This window comes from Macaca nemestrina, chromosome 6 (assembly GCF_043159975.1).
Source record: "Macaca nemestrina isolate mMacNem1 chromosome 6, mMacNem.hap1, whole genome shotgun sequence".
In the NCBI taxonomy this organism is placed as follows: Eukaryota; Metazoa; Chordata; class Mammalia; order Primates; family Cercopithecidae; genus Macaca; species Macaca nemestrina.
This window is the reverse complement of record NC_092130.1, coordinates 92,933,484-92,953,451: the sequence shown is the minus strand read 5'-3', so window position 1 is coordinate 92,953,451 and position 19,968 is coordinate 92,933,484. Positions and strand designations below refer to the sequence as shown.

Here is a 19,968-nt window from a genome sequence, read left to right as displayed (position 1 = left end):
ACCAGTTCTTCAACAAGAAATTTTAAATTTATCTTTTAAATACTGATAAATTAAGAATATGTACCAGTTGGCCTCTTAAATTGGGGATCAAACTTATATGCTATGTTGGCTCAAACCAATAACTTGAATTATTTTTTGAATGAATCATTCATTTATTCATTCAACAGATTTTTATGGAATGCCCACCATGTGGGTCAGTTAGATGCTGAACCACAAGTTAAGAAAGTCAGGACAGGCATAGTCTCAGCCTCTTGAAACAAACAGCTTAGCATAAAAACACAATTTCCAATACAGTGAGAAAATGATATAGTGACAAAATTACAGAGGATGCAGTAGTATACATGAGAAAGATTTAAGTCAGACGTGGGCAGAATGGATTTGGCAGCAAAACCTTCCCAGAGAAAGGTACATCCGAACTGAAGCTGAAGGATTTAAATACAACAGAAGGCAGATAATGCTGTGGGTAGAGGCTCTTTCCATTCATTTCTTATAACAAGAGGACATTTATAAAGGAATGGGAAGAAGAAGATAGTACTTGGTTTGAGTACAAGCAAATTTAGAAGAGTAGGGTAAGAAACAAACTGGGGCCAAATCATGCAAAAACTCTTAGGCTATATTAAGGAAGTTGCACCTTATTCTGAAACAGAGGGAGTAATGAAGGGTTTTAAACAAGAGAGTAAGAGAACAATATTTACCTTTTAGGAAAATACACACACACACACACACACACACACACACACACACACACACACACACACACACGAGTTACAACTTAAGAAATGAATTTTTAGAGAGTAAAACCAGAAACGGAAAAGCTGATTAAGAGGCTTCTGTGAAACCTGGGTGAAAGAGGGTGGTAGCGCTGATGATAGAAGTAGCAGTGGCGATGGTGATACGAAGGGAAACGATTTTAAGATATTTAAGTCATTTTTCCACAGTTGAAATTACCAATACTTGCTAAATCAGTTAATGTGAGTGTGTGGAGCTGGTGAAAGAGATGTTAGCAGGAAGATAATGGGGAGAAGAAGGGTGACCAGGAAAGGACATTGGGAAACATCTGCTATGAGGATGGAAGAAAATAGAAAATAGTGTAAGCTAAGCCAGATAAAAGGAATATTTTAAGCAAGGGGTAATATCTTAATGTCTTAAGAGCTTGAATAGTGTATTGCTCACTTATGTGTCATCACTACTTCTCATGTTATATGATGCTTTCTAGATTCATCACAAACATTTGTTAAATGAATAATTTAATTTAGTAAGCACTGCTACTTATAAGGTTGGGTTCTGGGATGATATATTAGAAAACATACTCCTTACCTTCAAAAAGTTCATAGAACGATAATACAAGAAAGACTTACATAATTACCCATAATGTGTGCTAGCTAATGATAGCTGAATAAAGCTCTAGATCAATAAAGAATGTTAACAGAAAGTAAAGAAAAAAGTGAATATTTCTACTTGTGAGTATAAGAAAAAGCAAGGCCAACTGAAGAAAAAAACTGAAAAAAGAAGCCTGATGTGGTGGCTCATGCCTGTAATTCCAACACTTTGGGAGGCTGGGGCAGGAGGACTGCCGGAGGTAGGAATTCAAGATCGGCTTGAGCAACACAGTGAGACACCTGTCTGCACAAAAGAAAAAAAAAATAGCTGGGTATAATGATGTGCACCTGTAGTCCTAGCTATTTGGTAGGCTGAGGCAGGAGGACCACCGGAGCCCAGGAACTTAAGGCAGCAGTGAGCTATGCTTTCACCACTGCTCTCTAGCCTGGGCAACAGAGTGAGCCCCGTCTCAAAAAAGGAGAGGAGCAGAGAGGAGAGGAGACAAGAGGAGAGGAGAGGAGAGGAGGGGAGGGGAGGGAGGGAAGGAACTATTGCAAATTTCAGGTAACCTGATAAGAACCATTACAGATTTAGCAAATCTTGTTTGATAGGGGTGGAATTCGCTATTTTAAATTGTTTTCATGATTTCTGGGAATGCAATGAACTACTACAGTTTTTAAACTCATGAATACAGCATAAAAATCAACAAGAACAGAACTCGTATCTTTCACTATAAAGTGATCTCATTACGGAATTGAGTTGTCTTACTTTTTGCCACAGAAGCCACTAACAAACCTGTGCATATTTAAACGTGCTCCACAAATAAGTGAGTTTCATGAAGATTGTTTTAAAAAGCACTGACTGTAACCTTAGTTCATTTGCAAATGATAAATAAACTCTGCAGTATCTATGGTTTCCTTCTATAAGCAAGATCTGTTTTGAGAATGTAATCAAATATCTTCATTGCTTAGCAACCACAAGTAAGGAGCTAATATGTCATGAGTCATGATTCTATGTGAACAGTTTGCAGGTCAGTGGCATGATTTCAATGCCCTGTGGATTCCTGCTGTCATGCTTTCAAAGCCAATATTAATACAAAGTATTAGAATGGATGAGAGTTAAGATGCAAATGCTCTCCTAATCAATCAATTGACATACACATAGTGTGATCTGGTACAGTCTCCTGCATCAAGCTGACACTAGCATCTATAAACCAAGGCCAGCATAAAAATAGCCCATAGACATGGCTTCATAAGGAATTTGTGTTTTACCAATTTAGTTAAGCCAAAGATGAAGGCACATTTAAATTAGCATGAAGGTAACGACTCTGACACTCACCTAATCAACAGGAAATCTTCTAAGAAAGAGGAATAGTGGGTAGTTAAACAGTTTTGGAAAATTTTACCTGTAACCACTGTGACTGGTCATTGTGGCCAGAGGTCCAGGCATTTACTTTGCCTTGCTTGTCCAGTCGAGCTTTCCTTGGTTCCCAAGTGAACATGTCCATGTTGAGGGTTCTGAAGACGCTGGAGGCAGTGATCTGATAGTCTTGTATATGTCCTGATTTCATACCCAGAGGCTCAGAACAACCTGAAAGAAAATGAGAAGGGCTCCATGAGAATAATAATTTATCACCCTGGAACTTTTCTGCATTCATTTTGGATAGGCAAGAGAAGATTAAACATAATACTATTCATTCCTTCAAAGAGAAAGCATCTAAATCCAAAAAAAAGCTATAATCAGAAATAAATCTGAAACAAAATCGAAAAACAAGATAGTCAATTCAAGCTATTTTGTCTGAATATATTTTGGAAAAATTGAAAACAGGACAATTTAAACTACTCTTCTGCGATAGATGATTTTGCAAAATGAAAACAATGCTGAAATGCTCTCTCCTGCCTCATTACTGGAGGCCTCCTGACTGCTACCTAGTTTTCAACAGTTTCATTTTGTCTTTAGAAATGGGACATTTTCTCACAAAGTATATTTGTTTTTCTTTTATTTGTTTTCATATTACTGCAAATGAAAATTCCCTCAGTACAAAGTCATTTTCACAAGCTGCTCCACTGTTGTATTCTAAACTGGACAGCATTTTGTTTTTCAAGAAATACGTTAATCTTTATCACTGATTCTTACAGCACCAACATCATTTATTCTGTAAGACAGGAATCTCGTATTTACTGACGGTATGCCATGTGCCAGGCATTGTGCAAGCATAATTTAAACTAATAGATAACAGAAGATAATAAGACAATTCTAGCTAAAACCACCACTGAACAAACCTTTTAATACATTATTTTATTTCAATCATATTCAATAACCTATAAAGTTTAGGTATTTTTGTAAGATTCTCAAATCTACAGCATATATTTTTGAGTTTAATATGGTAAAAATTTTGGCCTGCCTGTCCTTGAAAAATTATATGTATGTACATATATTTGTGTGTGTATACATATACACACAATTTCCCAATCTTGGATTGCAACTGTGACAAAATGCTCTTTACAGTTTTTGTGATAGAGAGCATGATTCTATCATCATACGAGCCAGGGGCTGAGTCTTCTTTATGTGAAACTGTTAAATTGTGGTCAAGTAACTCACAAGGTAAGTTTGATCATCAAAGAAGCAAAGATGACAAGAGGACACTCCTCCAACCCGATACTTTCTCCTCACACTCTACTGTCTCCCATTTCCCAGCTGCGTGGCCTTGCCCTGTTATTTAACAACTTTCTACCTAAATTTTCTCATCTGTAAGATGGTGATAATAATAGAAACTACCTCAAGGAAGTGTTCCACGAAATTACTTAATAAACATAAAGTACTTAGAAACAGTGCTGGCACACAGCATTCAGTCAATGTTAGCTATTTGTATGATTTCTGTAAAACTCATCCCAACAGATGGCAATGGTAAGTCCCCAAATATCAGCATATCAACAAGTACTCAATAATATTTAATTATTGTGTACAGTTTCCAAAACTAGACCTTTTTTGGAGTCTAAACTATAAAAGAGGTGCTTTAGAACTCTTAATTGATCAATAATTCTTAGCTATAACTAATTGCTTTCTGTCCTGGTCAATCTAAATTACTTCTTCCTTCTTGAGGCTCCCCATATTTCCCTTCACCTCCACCATCTAGGAAATGCATATCCTATGAAAACATGGAAAATATGACAAGGAGGGCTGTGTATCTTAACACGAGTGCATTTTGGTATAGGAGATATGTATCTGAAGCCTCATGTTAAAGATAGCTGTAATACCTACCTGTATATTCTGGGTGGGAAAAAAAAAAAGTCATAACAATTCTCTAAGAGTCTAGAAAGTTCTAACAAGCTTAATGGCAAGCTGTTTATCTTCAGGAAGTTAGTTTCACAGTAACATACATTGTCTGCATTGAAAAATTCTGACTTGTTCTTTTATCCCCATCTTTGCCTCTACCTGCATACCACCCCTCAAGCCTTTGAAAACTTTGCTTAGTTTCCAGGAGACACAAAGAAAGAGGAAAGGTAGTTGTTTCTTTCCTTTTGTGATATAACATAGTATTGAAGTACTGGATAGAAAAGGAATGCCTTTACTTTGACCATTTCTGCTTAGCCATAAAATTCACTTTATACCCATTTTGTTGTCTAGTATTTATCTCAGAATTGCCAAATTATTGGTTCATAGAATGAATGGATGAGTATTCCTCCTCTAATTAGGGTCATAATCTATTTTATTCCAAACATTTTAAGTCATACTTCTTTCAGAGAATTTAGGAGTTGATCTTCAAAAGTCTCTGGGAAGAGATTATGTGCTGATCTTCTAGGCAGGGTGAAAGATTTTAGTAACAATTTACTGAATACAATAAGGCTTTACAGTGTTCCACTGGATTGTGGGGAGTAGTTTGGTACATTACATTAGTGTTTATTTCCAAGTGTTACAGCTAACCTCTCTGCCAATGTGCCTCATGCCACATATTTTACTTCTTATCAATATGATTTCATGCATATAAATTAATTAACTCTTTCACCAGCGTGGCCAGCACTTGAACAAAATGAAGTATTAACAATGAAATTGGTATTTCTATAATGAAGTGCTCTAGTTTTTTAAAGCAACCATTGAGAGATATTACTCTCTGCATGCAAGTTCAAAATCAATTTGCTATGCTGGGAGATGCAGCACTGCTTCTTTTTGAGAAAATAAAACCTGTAAAGTGTCAGGTGTAACGTCTTGTCAAACTTGGAAGTAAAATATATTCACGTCTTAGGGGTGTAACCATGCCATGTGTGAAAGACTGACCCTCATGAATCAAAAGACTGAAAAATTGTAGAAGGCGATGTTAAGCAACTAAAAACCATGTGACTTGCAGCAGACCTCATCATATTGTGGCTTCCTCTTGATTGCTTTATGATAAATGGCTTAGGGATGACACTGGTCTGTGGTGATATAGTGACACGGAATACAAACACTGTATAGCAATAAGTCTGCTAAGATTTACTGAATCTTAATAACTGGAGTAAACAAACTGGATTAAATTACCAAAATAAGGAAAAGATCTCTGTTAGGAAAATTAATGGTACTAAAGCAAATGTTGATTGCTTCAAAAAATACACCAATATAGAATATGAAAATGTGATTCTTAAAATAGGTTCACTTGCCTGTACACATTGCTTTAATTCTTAAAATGTAATGGGCTTATTAAAAATTGGCTATTTAACAGTAAATTTTATTTACTTGAAAATCATTCCTTTTTTAGGCAACACAAATAAATTTAGGAAGAGAAACAGATATAAAGTATGTGCTTTAACCTATAGGCAACCTCTTGAAATGAATAAAAAGCTCATAGTTGTCTCTTTGCAGGGACTTGTTCTCCCATTTTTAATTAAGTGGTATTGTTTTAGATTTGGTAAGTGTTTTTCCTCACTTCAAGGTTACACTAAAAAGTGGAGCACACATGCACTTTTAGTTTTCTTCACAGTTATTTGAACAAAATAATTTCAGGCCACTGCGGCAAAGATAGTTTGTAAATTGTGATGCCAGACATATAAGAACAACTACCAAAAATATAATAAGTGAAATGCCTAGATACAATTTTCTATTTCATTCAGAATCTAACTATATTGAAATGGGGCCACTGTAAGACCCACACATTAGGTCTTCATCTTTACATCTAATATTGATGTTCCTGTGGGACAAGAATTATTTAACTCCGAGTCCTTTGATAGGTTATCCTTGAGTTGGATAACCACTATTTGTACAATAAGCAGGTTGCTAGCTAAGAATGATCCAAGAATGAATTTATATTAGCAATCTTGGTATTGAAGTATTGTCCCCTTGGGAGGAATGATAAATTTACATGTTTCATAAAACCTAAAAAAAAGTTCTTATGGTAGACAGACAAAGTTCTTATGGTAGATGGACAAAGATAAACTTACTCTTCTGTGTTATATAGCCTACCCTTAACTGCAATTTATGAGGTCGGGTAGATTCTAGTTCTTACTAAACTTTTGTCAGAAAACATAAATCAAAGTTATTATGCAAAACAATGAGACACATTTAAAAGTGACAAGTTTCCCATGAGAATTCCTTGTGCTTTCTTTGACCACCCAACAAAACACATTACTCTTTCTACATTAATTCTACCCTGTAGCATGTTTTAGAACTTGTTTATTCTACACATAAACACACACTGGTTTTCCCTGAACCATGTTGTAGACAGTTTGCCCCAGAAATACATTTCTGTGGTTGTTGAATTTGCAGGTTAGTAACAGGCTACATACAAATATGCTTTTTGTTTTCTTTAAAGAGAATACAGAAATAGTTAATTTGAGACTTACCCGACAGTTCACAGCCAAGAAGTTCCATTCGCAAAGTGCAATGTCTTCGACAAACTTGGGGATAGAGTCTTACATACTGAGCTTTTATGGGGGGTGTGAAAGAGTTAGCATATGGAGTATTGTTATCAATGTTTCCACGAAACACCTGTGTAAAAACAATACAGAGTTTAAAATCATTCATTGCAACAGCTTCTTTTCCTATTTTTACATATTGACCCTATCTACACCTTATCAAAAATAATTGTTCAAAGATCAGATTACGTAATTTGGGAGCATGGAGCATTTGAGAAGTGCCTTGCCATGAGCACTGACTATAAAATCCACACATAAAATCCTAATTAAAGCCATAAACCACTGTGGCTCATGATTTGCTCTATATTCCACTGTGATGGTCCTGTCAATTTTAAGGCCAGTCTTTCAGAACCAGGGGAGTGCTCTTCTCTTTTTTTGAGAAATGGACACCTTAAATCCTTCAGTTTAAGCTGGGACTGTCTGCCCATTTTGCTACTTAGTATTCGTACTTTTGTGGGTAGAATCCAGTCTTTGCTACTGCTTCCTGATCATCCAGTGTCTCTAATGCTACGATTAGATTTATGATGCTTTAAGGTTTGACTCATCAAGATTATATCTTCATCAGCCAGTCCCAAGTAATTGGATAATAGAATTCTTTATTAAAATTTCCAGCCAAAAACTATGTTTGCCTCTAAAATTCAAGTACTATAATGTGTCATTGTAAATTCATTAAGGTTTATTTTTATTTTACCTTTCATGTAAACCTGATAATCCAAAAACCTTGTTTAAATTCATTTAAGAGGGTAATTTTAAAACTATTTTATATAATTTATTAGAGTCTAGTATAATGCTTGATTTTAAATGGGATGATCTCCAGTTCTGATATTTTTAAAATTAAAATTTTTGATGAAGAGCTAATGAAAGAATTGGGAATATCATAAGAAAAGAAAAGGAGGTATTGAATATTATATCCCATACCTCTAAAATATTTTATTTTGCTATGTAACAAATCTTTCTTCCAATATGAAGCATATAAAGATATATATCTCTTCTATCATTTAGTGCTTTTCTTGCTTTTAAGATAATAGTTTTCATTAATATAATAGTTATTTCATTAAGAAGTGCGGAAATTGGCTGGGGTCGGTGGCTCACTCCTGTAATCCCAGAATCACGAGGTCAGGAGATTGAGACCATCCTGGCTAACACGGTGAAATCCCATATCTACTAAAAATACAAAAAGTTAGCCGGGCGTGGTGGCGGGCGCCTGTAGTCCCACCTATTTGGGAGGCTGAGGCAGGAGAGTAGGGTGAACACGGGAGGCGGAGCTTGCAGTGGGCCGAGATCGTGCCACTACACTCCAGCCTGGGCGATAGAGTGAGACTCCGTCTCAAAACACAAAACAAAACAAACAAACTAAAAAGTGCGTTAATCACGAAAGCAATAAAAATGAAATAAAAATGTATCCTTCAAATAAAGCTTAATTGTCATACAAAAGACTATGTCCATCTGTGTCAAAGTATTTGTAGCACTACCAATTAAAATGTGTGAAAATCTTAAATGTCAGCCATTTTAAATTTATAAATTGGAGAAATCACTACTTCCTTCACCACACTAGCCCAATTAAAAACAAGACGCATCGGTAATTTATTTTCATCAACATAAGTCTTCTCCTGAAGACCTTGTCATTTGATAGTCAATGATTATCAATGACATTTTACTTTTAAATTAAATAGGTTAAATTACTCTTACCATGTCTTCATTGGTGCCTTTCACTTTGTACATTGCCCAAGTCTTTCCATCATTACTGTAGGCAATTTTGTAGGATTTTATATACTCTGGGCTTCCAATCCTCTTGGCTCCTTGGGTAATCACACCAGTAACTCTCATTTTCCTTTGCAAATTTATCTGAAAAGACAAGCATAATCAACAATAACCTTATTGCTTTCAGGATAAAAATACTGAAAATACGAATTTTAGAAATGGAACATTGTTAATGCAGATAAATAATAATATAAAAACTAATAATTTTCATATAGTTTTTACAGATAAATGTTTACAAGAGGCATATATTAAGTTTAGCTTCAAAATTCCTTTCTATACTGGAATACTATTTTTAAGTAAACAAATATTTGTGAACAGGCTTTGAAAAGGGCAATATGCCCCAAAAACGTAAGTATAGAAAGCATCTGGTTTCTCACGACATGCAGATGTAACTTAATAAACTGAAAAATGGTAATATTCTCTTGTCAAAGTAATCTGTGTCATTAGTATAAAACTCTATTGTCAACACAACTGTTAATGTGTATAAACTGATGAAAGCAACAGTTCGCTTCAGGAGTAATATACATCAAATAAAATTGTTAATATTCTTCTCATATTTAATAGAGATATCTTTTTGACACTTAATATTTAATAACAATTAAATGCTACAATGTAGAAAAGTGCCTTATTCATATCTGGTAAACATTAAAATTTCATATATGGTAAACATTAAAATTAAAATGCCTTTATGATGTCTATAAAATCTTTTAAATATTGTTGATGAATTGCTATAAATCACCCTCTCCAAAAATATAAACCAGAAAAAATTAAATATGTCATACCATAATATTAAGTTAATGACTCAGATATTATTTTCCAAAGAAAACCAGAAAATCTTCAGATTCATGTAAGTGATTAGAGTTTTCCACTGTAGGATGAGACTTTGAGAGTTAGCATTTGAAATGCACACACCAGGGTGTGCATGATGAAAACAGCCACTCTATCACCATTGTTTCTGAGTCTCCCAAAGTCTCATCTTCCCCATTGAAACCCCATAAAATCGTTCCCTTAACTATTTCCCACAAGGTGATTCTCAGTCTTATTCATATATAAAGAAAATCTGGAGTTTTGATGAGTACAATTTTTGCGTAAAAATTCTGGGCCGATGTTCCCTTTTTTTCTTGGACAATGCTAAGTGGATGGACTCAGACATCCACGTTTGGTTTTCTCATTTCCATGTTCAGACATCACACAACTATAATCATAATACATTTTAAGTCCCATTCCTCTTTGGAGGTTCAAAAAGACAGTATCCCTCATGAATGTAAATTTTGCTTACTACTCTTAATATTTATCTACATTTATCTCCATTAGTCCTTTAAAGATTGATTTTGGAGTTTTAACTGTGCAACTTGAAACAGGGAATGTTTGAAAGACAGTTTATTTCAGTATGTTAGGTCAATTAGCACACTGCTATGAAAAAGTCATATTCTTTCATTATCTTATGCATGACATTTTCTTTTTTTTTTAAAATCTGAGACTCTTTGCAGTTTAAATATTCCCGATACATACAACATACACAGTGAACACTTTGAATCATGTTTTCTCCCATTTTGGAAGCCAAGTTTCACATTTGATGTTGCTGAACATTCCTTTTTCAATTATCTTTTATCTCATTTCAATTATCTTGTTTATACCTGTTGTAGGCAGCCAAATTATCTTTGCTAGAGTTTTGGCTCATAAGCTATAGAAACTAATTTGCTAAAGCTTTAATTGTAGATGCATAATGGGATCAAAAAATAAAAACCTGAATTTGTATTTTTCTCTAAATCATTAAAAATCATGTAAAAATTCTATTTGCTCTAATATTTAGAAGCTCTGCATATGTATTTTAGGAAGATGGAATTGCAGTTAGTTAAGCATCACCCAGTTTGGGTTGTGTCTAACTTTTAGTAGATATTTGTAATTAAATTTTGGCACTGCTTCCATTAAACACAAAATTAAAATAAAAAAATTTATAAGAATACAGGCTCAGGCTCATTAAGTTTTAGTAATTACAGGTTTTAAACTTTTGACTTTTCATGTATCTAGCACTATTAAGCTTGGAAAATAATTCAGTATAAGGAAGATAAGTTGTCACCATCATAGTCATACTCAAATTTAATACCAGTAAACTATGTTGCTATAGGAAATAAACTAAGTAAGCCTTGGAAGAAATATATAGTATGATTTTAGAAACACCTCCACTTACAAATATCTACAAGTAATTCCTTTCCATCCCATTCCAACATTATTTTGTGATATCTCTGTAAAATAACAATGGCTAAAAGGTGATCTTAATTTTATTCTCCCTGTATGAACTATCCCACATACTATGTAAAAAGTCTACTGAGGATTGCATCAGAAATGTCTAAATTATTATCTATGAGCTTGGTGGATGCCTGAAAAGAAAATAAACTATTTTCATTTATGTATCTGATTTCAGAGAAATTGCTGTTCCACTGGGTGGTAGGAACACTGTGTATCCTTAAAAAGCAGAAGTGCATTCTAAGGTATTTTGAGCAAACGGTGGCCTCCTACATTAATATAAATAGAAAAATGATAATCTGAATCTAGAATGCTTAGAACATATGCTAAGGGTATGCAGAAGGGAGGAGCGGACTGATGGGGGTTTCAGTCTTGTTTTCGTCACTTCTGACCTATATAATCTTGAACAATTTGTCTAAGCTTTTTGAAATTTAATTTCCTCCCTGTAAAGGAGGTTTTAATAAAATATGTGAAGATTATATGATATGTGCATGTAAAACATTAACAACATCTGCCACCTAGAAAGCACTTAGAACATTTTTTTAAGTTTTTTTTTTTTTTTTTTTACATGAAAAGGAGCAAAAAAGCATTTCCTTTACCTCTTCTGCCTTTAACCACTCAATGCCAGAAAATTTGGATTTTGAGAAGTGTATTTATAAAAGCAGATAATCATAATGATATGGGGTGGGGAAAGGGAAGTGCTGGGAGGAGAAGGGCAGGGACCCTGGCGAGGGTTCCACTCTGGGGCCTGTGCCCATGGATCTAGGTGAGGACAAACACTCCTGTTTTCATGTCCAAATGCTGCATTTTCCAAGAGCACCTGGCCCACCATGCTCGCATCCTGTGCCTGTAAAAGCCCCCAGACCCTAGTGGGCACACAGGCAAGCAGCTGGGCATTGAGAGGAACAGACTGGCAGAAGAGCACACAGGTGGCTGGATGTGGAGAGGAGCAGAGGAGCAGAAAAGCACCACCGACAGGCACCAGCAGACGCCAGCAGGCCATCGACGGGTGGAACGATGTGGATACCAAGGGGAATTTGGCCAGGGCAGTTGGAGGAGAGTCCTGCCGCTGAGCCACCAAACTCCAGGGGAAGACCACCTTCCCACTCCATACCCCTCCTGGCTCCCCATCCACCTCACTGAGAGCTGCTTCCACCACTCAATAAAACCTTGCACTCATTCTCCAAGCCAACATGTGATCTGATTTTTCTGGTACACCAAGGCAAGAACCCCAGGATAGAGAAAGCCCTCTGTCCTTGTGATAAGGCAGAATGTCTAATTGAGCTGATTAACATAAGCTGCCTACAGATGGCAAAACTAAAAGAATACACTGTCACATGCACAGTGGGGCTTCAGGAACTGTAAATGTTTACCCCTAGAAGCTGCTGTGGGGTCGGAGCCCATGCTCCCAATGACCTGCCCATCTGTCTCCTCCCCCTAGGGGTTTTGCACACTGAGACAATGAAGAAGTGAGCTATACCCTATCATAAACCCTGGAAGGGGGAAAAGGGAACTTTTCCTGTTTCAATAACAACCATATAAAGATAATTTTGCAAACGACTTCCAAAGCTATATACTAATAAGACATTTAGGGCTGGCTACTATGGTTAGGTGTGTGTGTGTGTGTGTGTGTGTGTGTGTGTGTGTGTGTTTAATCATGAGCCTTACAGTGGGGGGCAGGATTAATGGGTTCTTGACAAGACAGCAACTAGCATGGGTTACTGGCCCTCTCTACTGAACCCAGCACTTAAGATGCCCTGGGACAGAACATTGCTGAGCAGGCTTTGAAATTTATCATACTTGAACACAGAAACTATGGTAAAGCCTTAGTGTAAGTGGAAATTTGAGATCCCAGTGTATGTTTGTGTGTCTGGGGTTTATCGAGGGTAACTCCAAGGGCTCATAAAGGTTATCAGGCTTGGGAAGAACTTTCTAGATGTTCTATTTCTCTTTCTCATTCTCAATTTACTTGTTGAGCTCTTTCTGATCTACCCAGTTTCAACCCACTACCAGTAAGAAGCAGTGAAAAAATGTGTGCCAGGCTTAGAGGGGAGTCTGTAGGCACTAACAGGCCTGAGTGTTGTACCCTCTGCCTTCCACATCCCAGTTTATGGACTAAGGAGGTAAATCAGAGTGATGAGGTCCTGGTGAGAGCAGTGTCTGAGGCAGATGAAGTCTTTTGCCGGAAAGGGGACTGTAGAGTCAGTACAGACTATAACTCTGTTATGAGGTATCCTCTCTACATCAACTCAATCCACCAGTAGTAGCTCAAGCTGGGACATGAATTTTACCCTTCCTTCTAGATACATCACTAGCTGAAGTATTAATAACAAATTCTCTAGGGAATGTAAGCACCATGATCAAAAGGAAAAAAACAACAGAACTAATACTAGAATAAAAAGTAGTCTAAGAGAGAACAGATTCAGACTTTAAAATTCAAAAGAAATCCCTGAAAAGACAAAGAAGATTTTCTGAAACATAAGAAAGGAACAAGCATATAAATAAGAACCAATTGGTGATACTGGATAATTCAATATAAAAAGATAATTGTCTAAATAACATTTCCAATGGAGTGGTTTCAATAGCAAAGAAGCAAAGAGACAGAGCTGAAGAATAAACTAGTAAGCAGCAAGCCAGGGTTATAAAACCCTTTCCAGAAGGGAAGAGGATGGATTGCTGACATTTCTCATATTGGGAGATGATGCAACTAACAATTTACTTTGAAAATTCTAGAAAAGCAAGAAATAATATAAACTAATTTAAAAGTTCTGCAAGTTTGCTTAATATAAGATCAACATATAACTATTCTACACCAGCAATTATCGACTGAAAATATAACCAAAATAGTGTGATACTGGCACACATGGAGACATGTGAATAGAACAGAATAGAAAACCAATAGATTCCAATATGCAGGAAACTTTTGTATATGAAATAAATAATATTTAAATGAGAGGAAAAAAAAAGACAGAGTATTAAATAATTGGGTTGGGACAATTTGACAGATTTCTCAAATAAATTTAGATAATTGTCTATCGTCCTATCCCAGAATAAGTTCCACAAAATAATCAGAGGAAAACACAGAATTAAAAATAATCTCAGAGATGAAAATGGGTTTCTACTCATGACACTGGATTTAAAAATGTTATTAAAGTAAAAACTTCTGCAAGATTAAAAGCAAAATAAAGTCAAAATACAAATGACAAATGGGGATTAAACTTTTACAAATTGTATCATAGCAAATGACTGATCAGTCAAAGATATTATGTTATATATAGATAGATAAAATACAACTAACCCAATAGAAATGAGCAAAGGATTTGATTAGTAGCCATTAAAAGGAATACATATGGATTTTAAACATATGAAAAGATACTCCTATTCATAAAAAAGTAAATTAAATCTACACCAAGTAATCATAATTCACCTATCAAAAACAAAAATCAAAATGTTGGACTACACAATATTAGTAATAATATATAGAACTAGGCATATTTATACCTATGAGACTATAAATGACATCGTTTTCATGTGATAGTGTAACGACATTGTATTTATGAAAGACAATTTGGTTATATGAAACAATGACAACCACATACCCTCTTTAACTCAGCAATTCTATTTTAAAAACGTATCCTACAAATATGAGTAAACCGATGTTGGCAAAAAGTTATTCCTTACAGCACTGCATATGATAAAACACAATTTCAAACAGTTTAAAGTATCTATCAATAGGCATCTAAGTAATTTTATTATGAAAAAGTACAGAAAAGAAGATGCTATTTACTTGTAAAACGTAAGAACAAGAATGAAGGAGGAAAAGAGAAAGGAAGAGGGGGTGAGAAAAGAATGGAGGGATGGTGGAGGGAGAGAGAGAGATCTTAGCATAACACTGTGGAAAGAGTAGTAAGACTTCAGTAACAGGACTGTGTATTGCATACTCCCCCAAAATTTAAAAAAGTGAACATTTTTATCACAAGAACATCACAGGTAAAGTTCACAGGAAGGTGACAATCTGGGAGAAGATATCTGCAATGTCTAGATTTGACAGGGGCTTCTTCTTTCTTCTTCCTTCCTCTTCCTTCCTTCTTCCTTCTTTCTTCCTTCCCTCCTCCTCCTCCTCCTCCTTCTTCTTCCTCCTCCTCCCTCAGCCTCCCTCCTCCTTCCTCCTCCTTCTTCTTGTTTCTTCTTTCTTCTTCTTCTTCTTATTTTGAGACAGAGCTTTGCTATGTCACCCAGGCTGGAGTGCAATGGTACGATCTTGGCTCACTGCAACCTCTGCCTCCCGGGTTCAAGCGATTCTCCTGCCTCAGCCTCTCGAGTAGCTGGGATTACAGGTGTGCACCAACCACTCCTGGCTAATTTTGTATTTTTAGTAGAGACGGAGTTTCTCCATGTTGGCCAGGCTGATCTTAAACTCTCAACCTCAGGTGATCTGCCCGCCTCGGCCTCCCAGAGTGCTGGGATTACAGGTGTGAGCCACCGTGCCGGCCCACAGGGACTTATTACTAAGTACACTAGTTCTCAAACATTTGGTCTCAGTACTTTTTAAAACTTTATAACTATTAAAAGCCCCAAAGAACAAACACAGGCACAAGTGTGCACACACACACATACACACACACAGACACACTCACATGCCATTGTGGGTTATATATATATGTAAATATTTATCATATTAGAAATTAACACTGACAAATTAAAAATATATTAATTCACCTAAAATGACAATAATGAACACCAGTTAAGTATTACCATAAACATTACATTTTTGTGAAAATAACAATATTGTTCAAAAACAAACAAAAATTTACTGAGAAGAAAGAGTTATTTTATATTTTATCAAATCTCTTTGAAATCTAGCTTAAGAGAAGACAGGTTCTCATATTTGTTTCTATATTCAATCTATTGCAGTATGTTGTTTTGGTTGCAGTATAGGAAGAAAAACTAGCTTCACACAAATATCCAGCCAGAAAAGAAGAGATGACTTAGCAACTTTTCCATATAACTGTGGATATTCTTTGATACCATACCAAAACTTGAAAAGTTTGCTTTTTAAATTTTAACGAAAGTAGTTTGTTAAATTTTAGTTGCTCTGTGGAATCTGAAATCTACCAATGAAGTTTTCATATTCCTTGTGTTAAAATCCATTGGTCTATTTTGCACTTTGAATGGATTTTTCACCCATGCATGGTTTTGTAATATTGTACATTGGTCATTTGCAACATACTGGCTCACTGAGCTATGTAGATTTTCTAAATGATGACACATTTCACTATATAATACAAAAAACTTGCACTGATTAATATCACTACCAATTTCATCAGAAAAGTTTTTAATTATTGGAAGGTATGAAACTCACATTGACAGTTACAAGTTTTCCAAAATTTTAAATTTCACTTGAAATTTCCAATTTTATAACTAGCAACAAAGACTGTCAGCTGTTTTCATTGATGTGGCAGGACTGCTTTATTCATTTTCAAGAAAATATCTGCCTGATATCCAGGTATGAATAACTATAGTTGGTCTGTCAGTTGTTCTTTGAAGTAAATATGATACAAAAACGTAGGGGAAGGGAGTTGTTTATCTTGAAACTCACACAATCTTGCATAGGCTTTTCCTGTAGACAATGGTCACATTTCAGTACTCAGCAAAAGTGCTTTATGCATAACCCCCTTTTCATCACACAGAGTATTATACACTTAACAAGGATTGACATTTAATAAAATAATAAAATTAGTTATCATTACTGCTTCATCAAGGATGTTCTTAAATGAATTGGATACTCTCTTTTTTCACTCCTGTGTGTGTAAAATAAAGATAAATACAATGATGACTAGTATAGTCTGCCGCTATTGTCATTACTTCTGCCAAGGCACTAACAATTTTACTCACCACTGTGTGTGGCATCAGTACAAATGCCAACAGAGTAAAAATGGCAAAGATCAATTTATAAATATTATGAAAGTTGTGTTGATTTGTGAATCTCCTGAATGAGTCTTTGGGATCCTCTGCTTCTTCAAGGAATATGTGAACTACATTTTCAGATGAGAATAACTGATCTAAAATATACAAGGGTGTATGAGTCCATTTTCATACTGCTATGAAGAAATACCTGAGACTGAGTAATTATAAAGAAAAAGAGGTTTAATGGACTCACAGTTCCACATTGCTGGGGAGGGCTCACATGGCAGAAAGAGAAGTAGGGGCAAAGTCACGTCTTACATGGTAGCAGGCAAGAGAATGTGTGCAGGGGTCTGCCCTTTATAAAACCATCAGATCTCATAACAGTTATCCACTGTCATGAGAACGAACAGCATGGGAAATCTGTCCTCATGATTCAATTACCTCCCATGGGGACCCTCCCTTGACACATGGGGATTATGGGAGCTACAATTCAAGATGAGATTTGGGTGGGGACCTAGCCAAACCATATCAAAGGTTTTTTCTTCTTTTCTCTTTTCTTCTTTCTTCCTCTTCCTCCCCCTCCTCCTCCTCTTTCTTTTCTCTTCCTCTTCTTCTTTTCTTCTTTTTTTCCTTCTTCTTTTTTTTTTTTTTTTGCAAATCACATAGACACACATTTACACAATGCAAAGAGATGAGGAAATCAATAGGAAATGGAGCAAATGATATTAAAGATAATTCAGAACAAACCTTCACTATTAAAGAAATGCAATTTTGTTAAAAAAAAGATATAACAATTTACAGCCAACAGCATGGCAAAAAAAAAATATCAAATAATATCAAGTATCAGTGAAGCATTCTGATGCTGATGATGGGAATGTAAACTAGCATAGTCATTTCTATCTGTTAGTTGTTAGTAAAATTAAGCAACCCTATTTCTGTGTATTTTTCCCTGAAAAACATTTGCATAAGTGCTCAAGAAGAAATCCATATACATATCTATTGTATTAACTTTTATGTTAGCAAAGGAGAGCAGCTTAGGTGAGTATTCCAAGAGGAATCGAATATTAAAATATAAAATGTACCTGTGTGTATGTGTGTGTGTGAGCACTCACACAATAAATATACTTTCTAAGAATCAGAAATGATGAACTGGACTTTTATATGGCTATCTAAAAAACACAAGAATATGTGAAAAAGAAACAAGATAATTAAATGCACACAGTACCATGTATGTAAATTTAAAAACACACCTTATGATATAACATCATGTGCCCCCCAATAATGGACTTCAAATCAACACAAAGAAGGTAGAATGAAAGGTTACACATCAGCTACTAGCTTGGGCTCACATAGCGGAAGAGGAATAGGAAGGTGGGAAGAGAGTAACAATTTAATATTAAATGGGAAGATACCTTACCCAGACTGATGATAATAATGTGCCTTGAAATAGGGAGGTGTAGTCTTACATCAGTGCTGGCAGGTGAGATCTGAAGTGGGGGAAAAATCATTGATTTCTCCTTCTCTATTCTCAAGGAAAATGACTTAAATATGGCCATATTATGCAATAGTACAGTTACCTACAAAAGGAATAGGAATGTTGAATACAGAGGTCCTAAATCTCTTGGAATTTCTTCAGTGACAGAAACCTCTTTTGTTCTAATGTGATGAGTTGTGATAGGCTCTTGAATAGCCTCGGGATGAGAGTGGTTGCCAAGAGAACCAATCATGTGATTGGAGGGTTGGAACTTCAGCCCCACCCCAATGTCCTCTAGGAAGAGGAGAGGGACTGAAGTTTGAGTTCACCATTACTGGCCAATGATTTCATCAATCAGGCCTAAATAATGAAACTTCTATAAAACCTCCGAAGAACAGGTTTCAGACAGCTTTTGGGTTGCTGAATACCCAGAGGATCCTGGAGGGTGTCACATCAGAGAGGGCAAGGAAGTTCCTCATCCCTTCCCCCATATCTCACCCTATGCTTCTCATCTGCTTGTTCATCTGTATCCCTGTAATATCCTTTATAATAAACAAGTAAATGTGTTTCCCTGAGTTCTGTGAGGCATCCTGGCAAATTATTTGAACCCAGGGAGGGGAGGGTGTAGTGGGAACCCCAATTCAGATGCAATTAGCATTTGAAGTCTTATGGAACTGTCTTGAGGAAGTCTTGTGGGACTCAGTCTTTAACCTGTGGAGTGTACAGTAACTGGGGTAGTGTAAGAGTTTGCAGTAACTGTGGAATACCCAGTCAGTGTCCACTGAATAACTGGTTGTTGGTGGGGAGAATCATTTTTTTGTGACCACAAGTAAAGTGTTAAGTGAAACAGTAGGAAAAAAAATTTTTTTTCTATCTCATACAAGTATGTTTTCAACTGGTCACAGTGAAAACAATTCTCCTACAAGGGCTTTTCCTTGGGAGCTGGCAATACAAATGTGTCTCAGGCAAAAAGAACAGGTAACCATCTGTTTTGGGTGATAGACCTCCAATGATTTGGATGGCAAGTATGTCACTTAAGGGATAAAAAAAGAGAGAGACAAGCATGATCACTGAAAGTTTTGAGTTAAAAAGCACAGTTAAATAGTTACAAGGGTTTGCAACTCCCCTGTTTTTTTACATTATCTTATTAATATATTTTATCAAATGCATCATTAACACATTCTGTGAAGGCTTGGGTGGTGAGAAGCATCATGAACACACCTAAGGAGGAAGGCTTTGGAGGTGTTTAAGGATAAAAAGAGTAACTCTGGCTCACACCTGAAATCCCAGCACTTTTGGAGGCCGAGGTGGGCAGATCATGAGGTCAGGAGATCGAGACCATCCTGGCTAACACGGTGTAACCTTGTCTCTACT

General features: G+C 35.9%; 1 protein-coding gene across 1 annotated transcript in view; it reads right to left on the bottom strand.

The window, feature by feature from the left end:
- Positions 1 to 19,968, bottom strand: part of LOC105475034 (EGF like repeats and discoidin domains 3) — a 456,215-nt gene that overhangs the window by 115,027 nt on the left and 321,220 nt on the right. The window contains exons 7-9 of the mRNA XM_011729971.3: positions 8,895 to 9,050; positions 7,134 to 7,278; positions 2,726 to 2,910 (exon numbers count right to left, since the gene is read on the bottom strand). Coding sequence (XP_011728273.1) covers positions 2,726 to 2,910; positions 7,134 to 7,278; positions 8,895 to 9,050 — 486 coding nt within the window. The remainder of the gene's footprint in view (positions 1 to 2,725; positions 2,911 to 7,133; positions 7,279 to 8,894; positions 9,051 to 19,968) is intronic.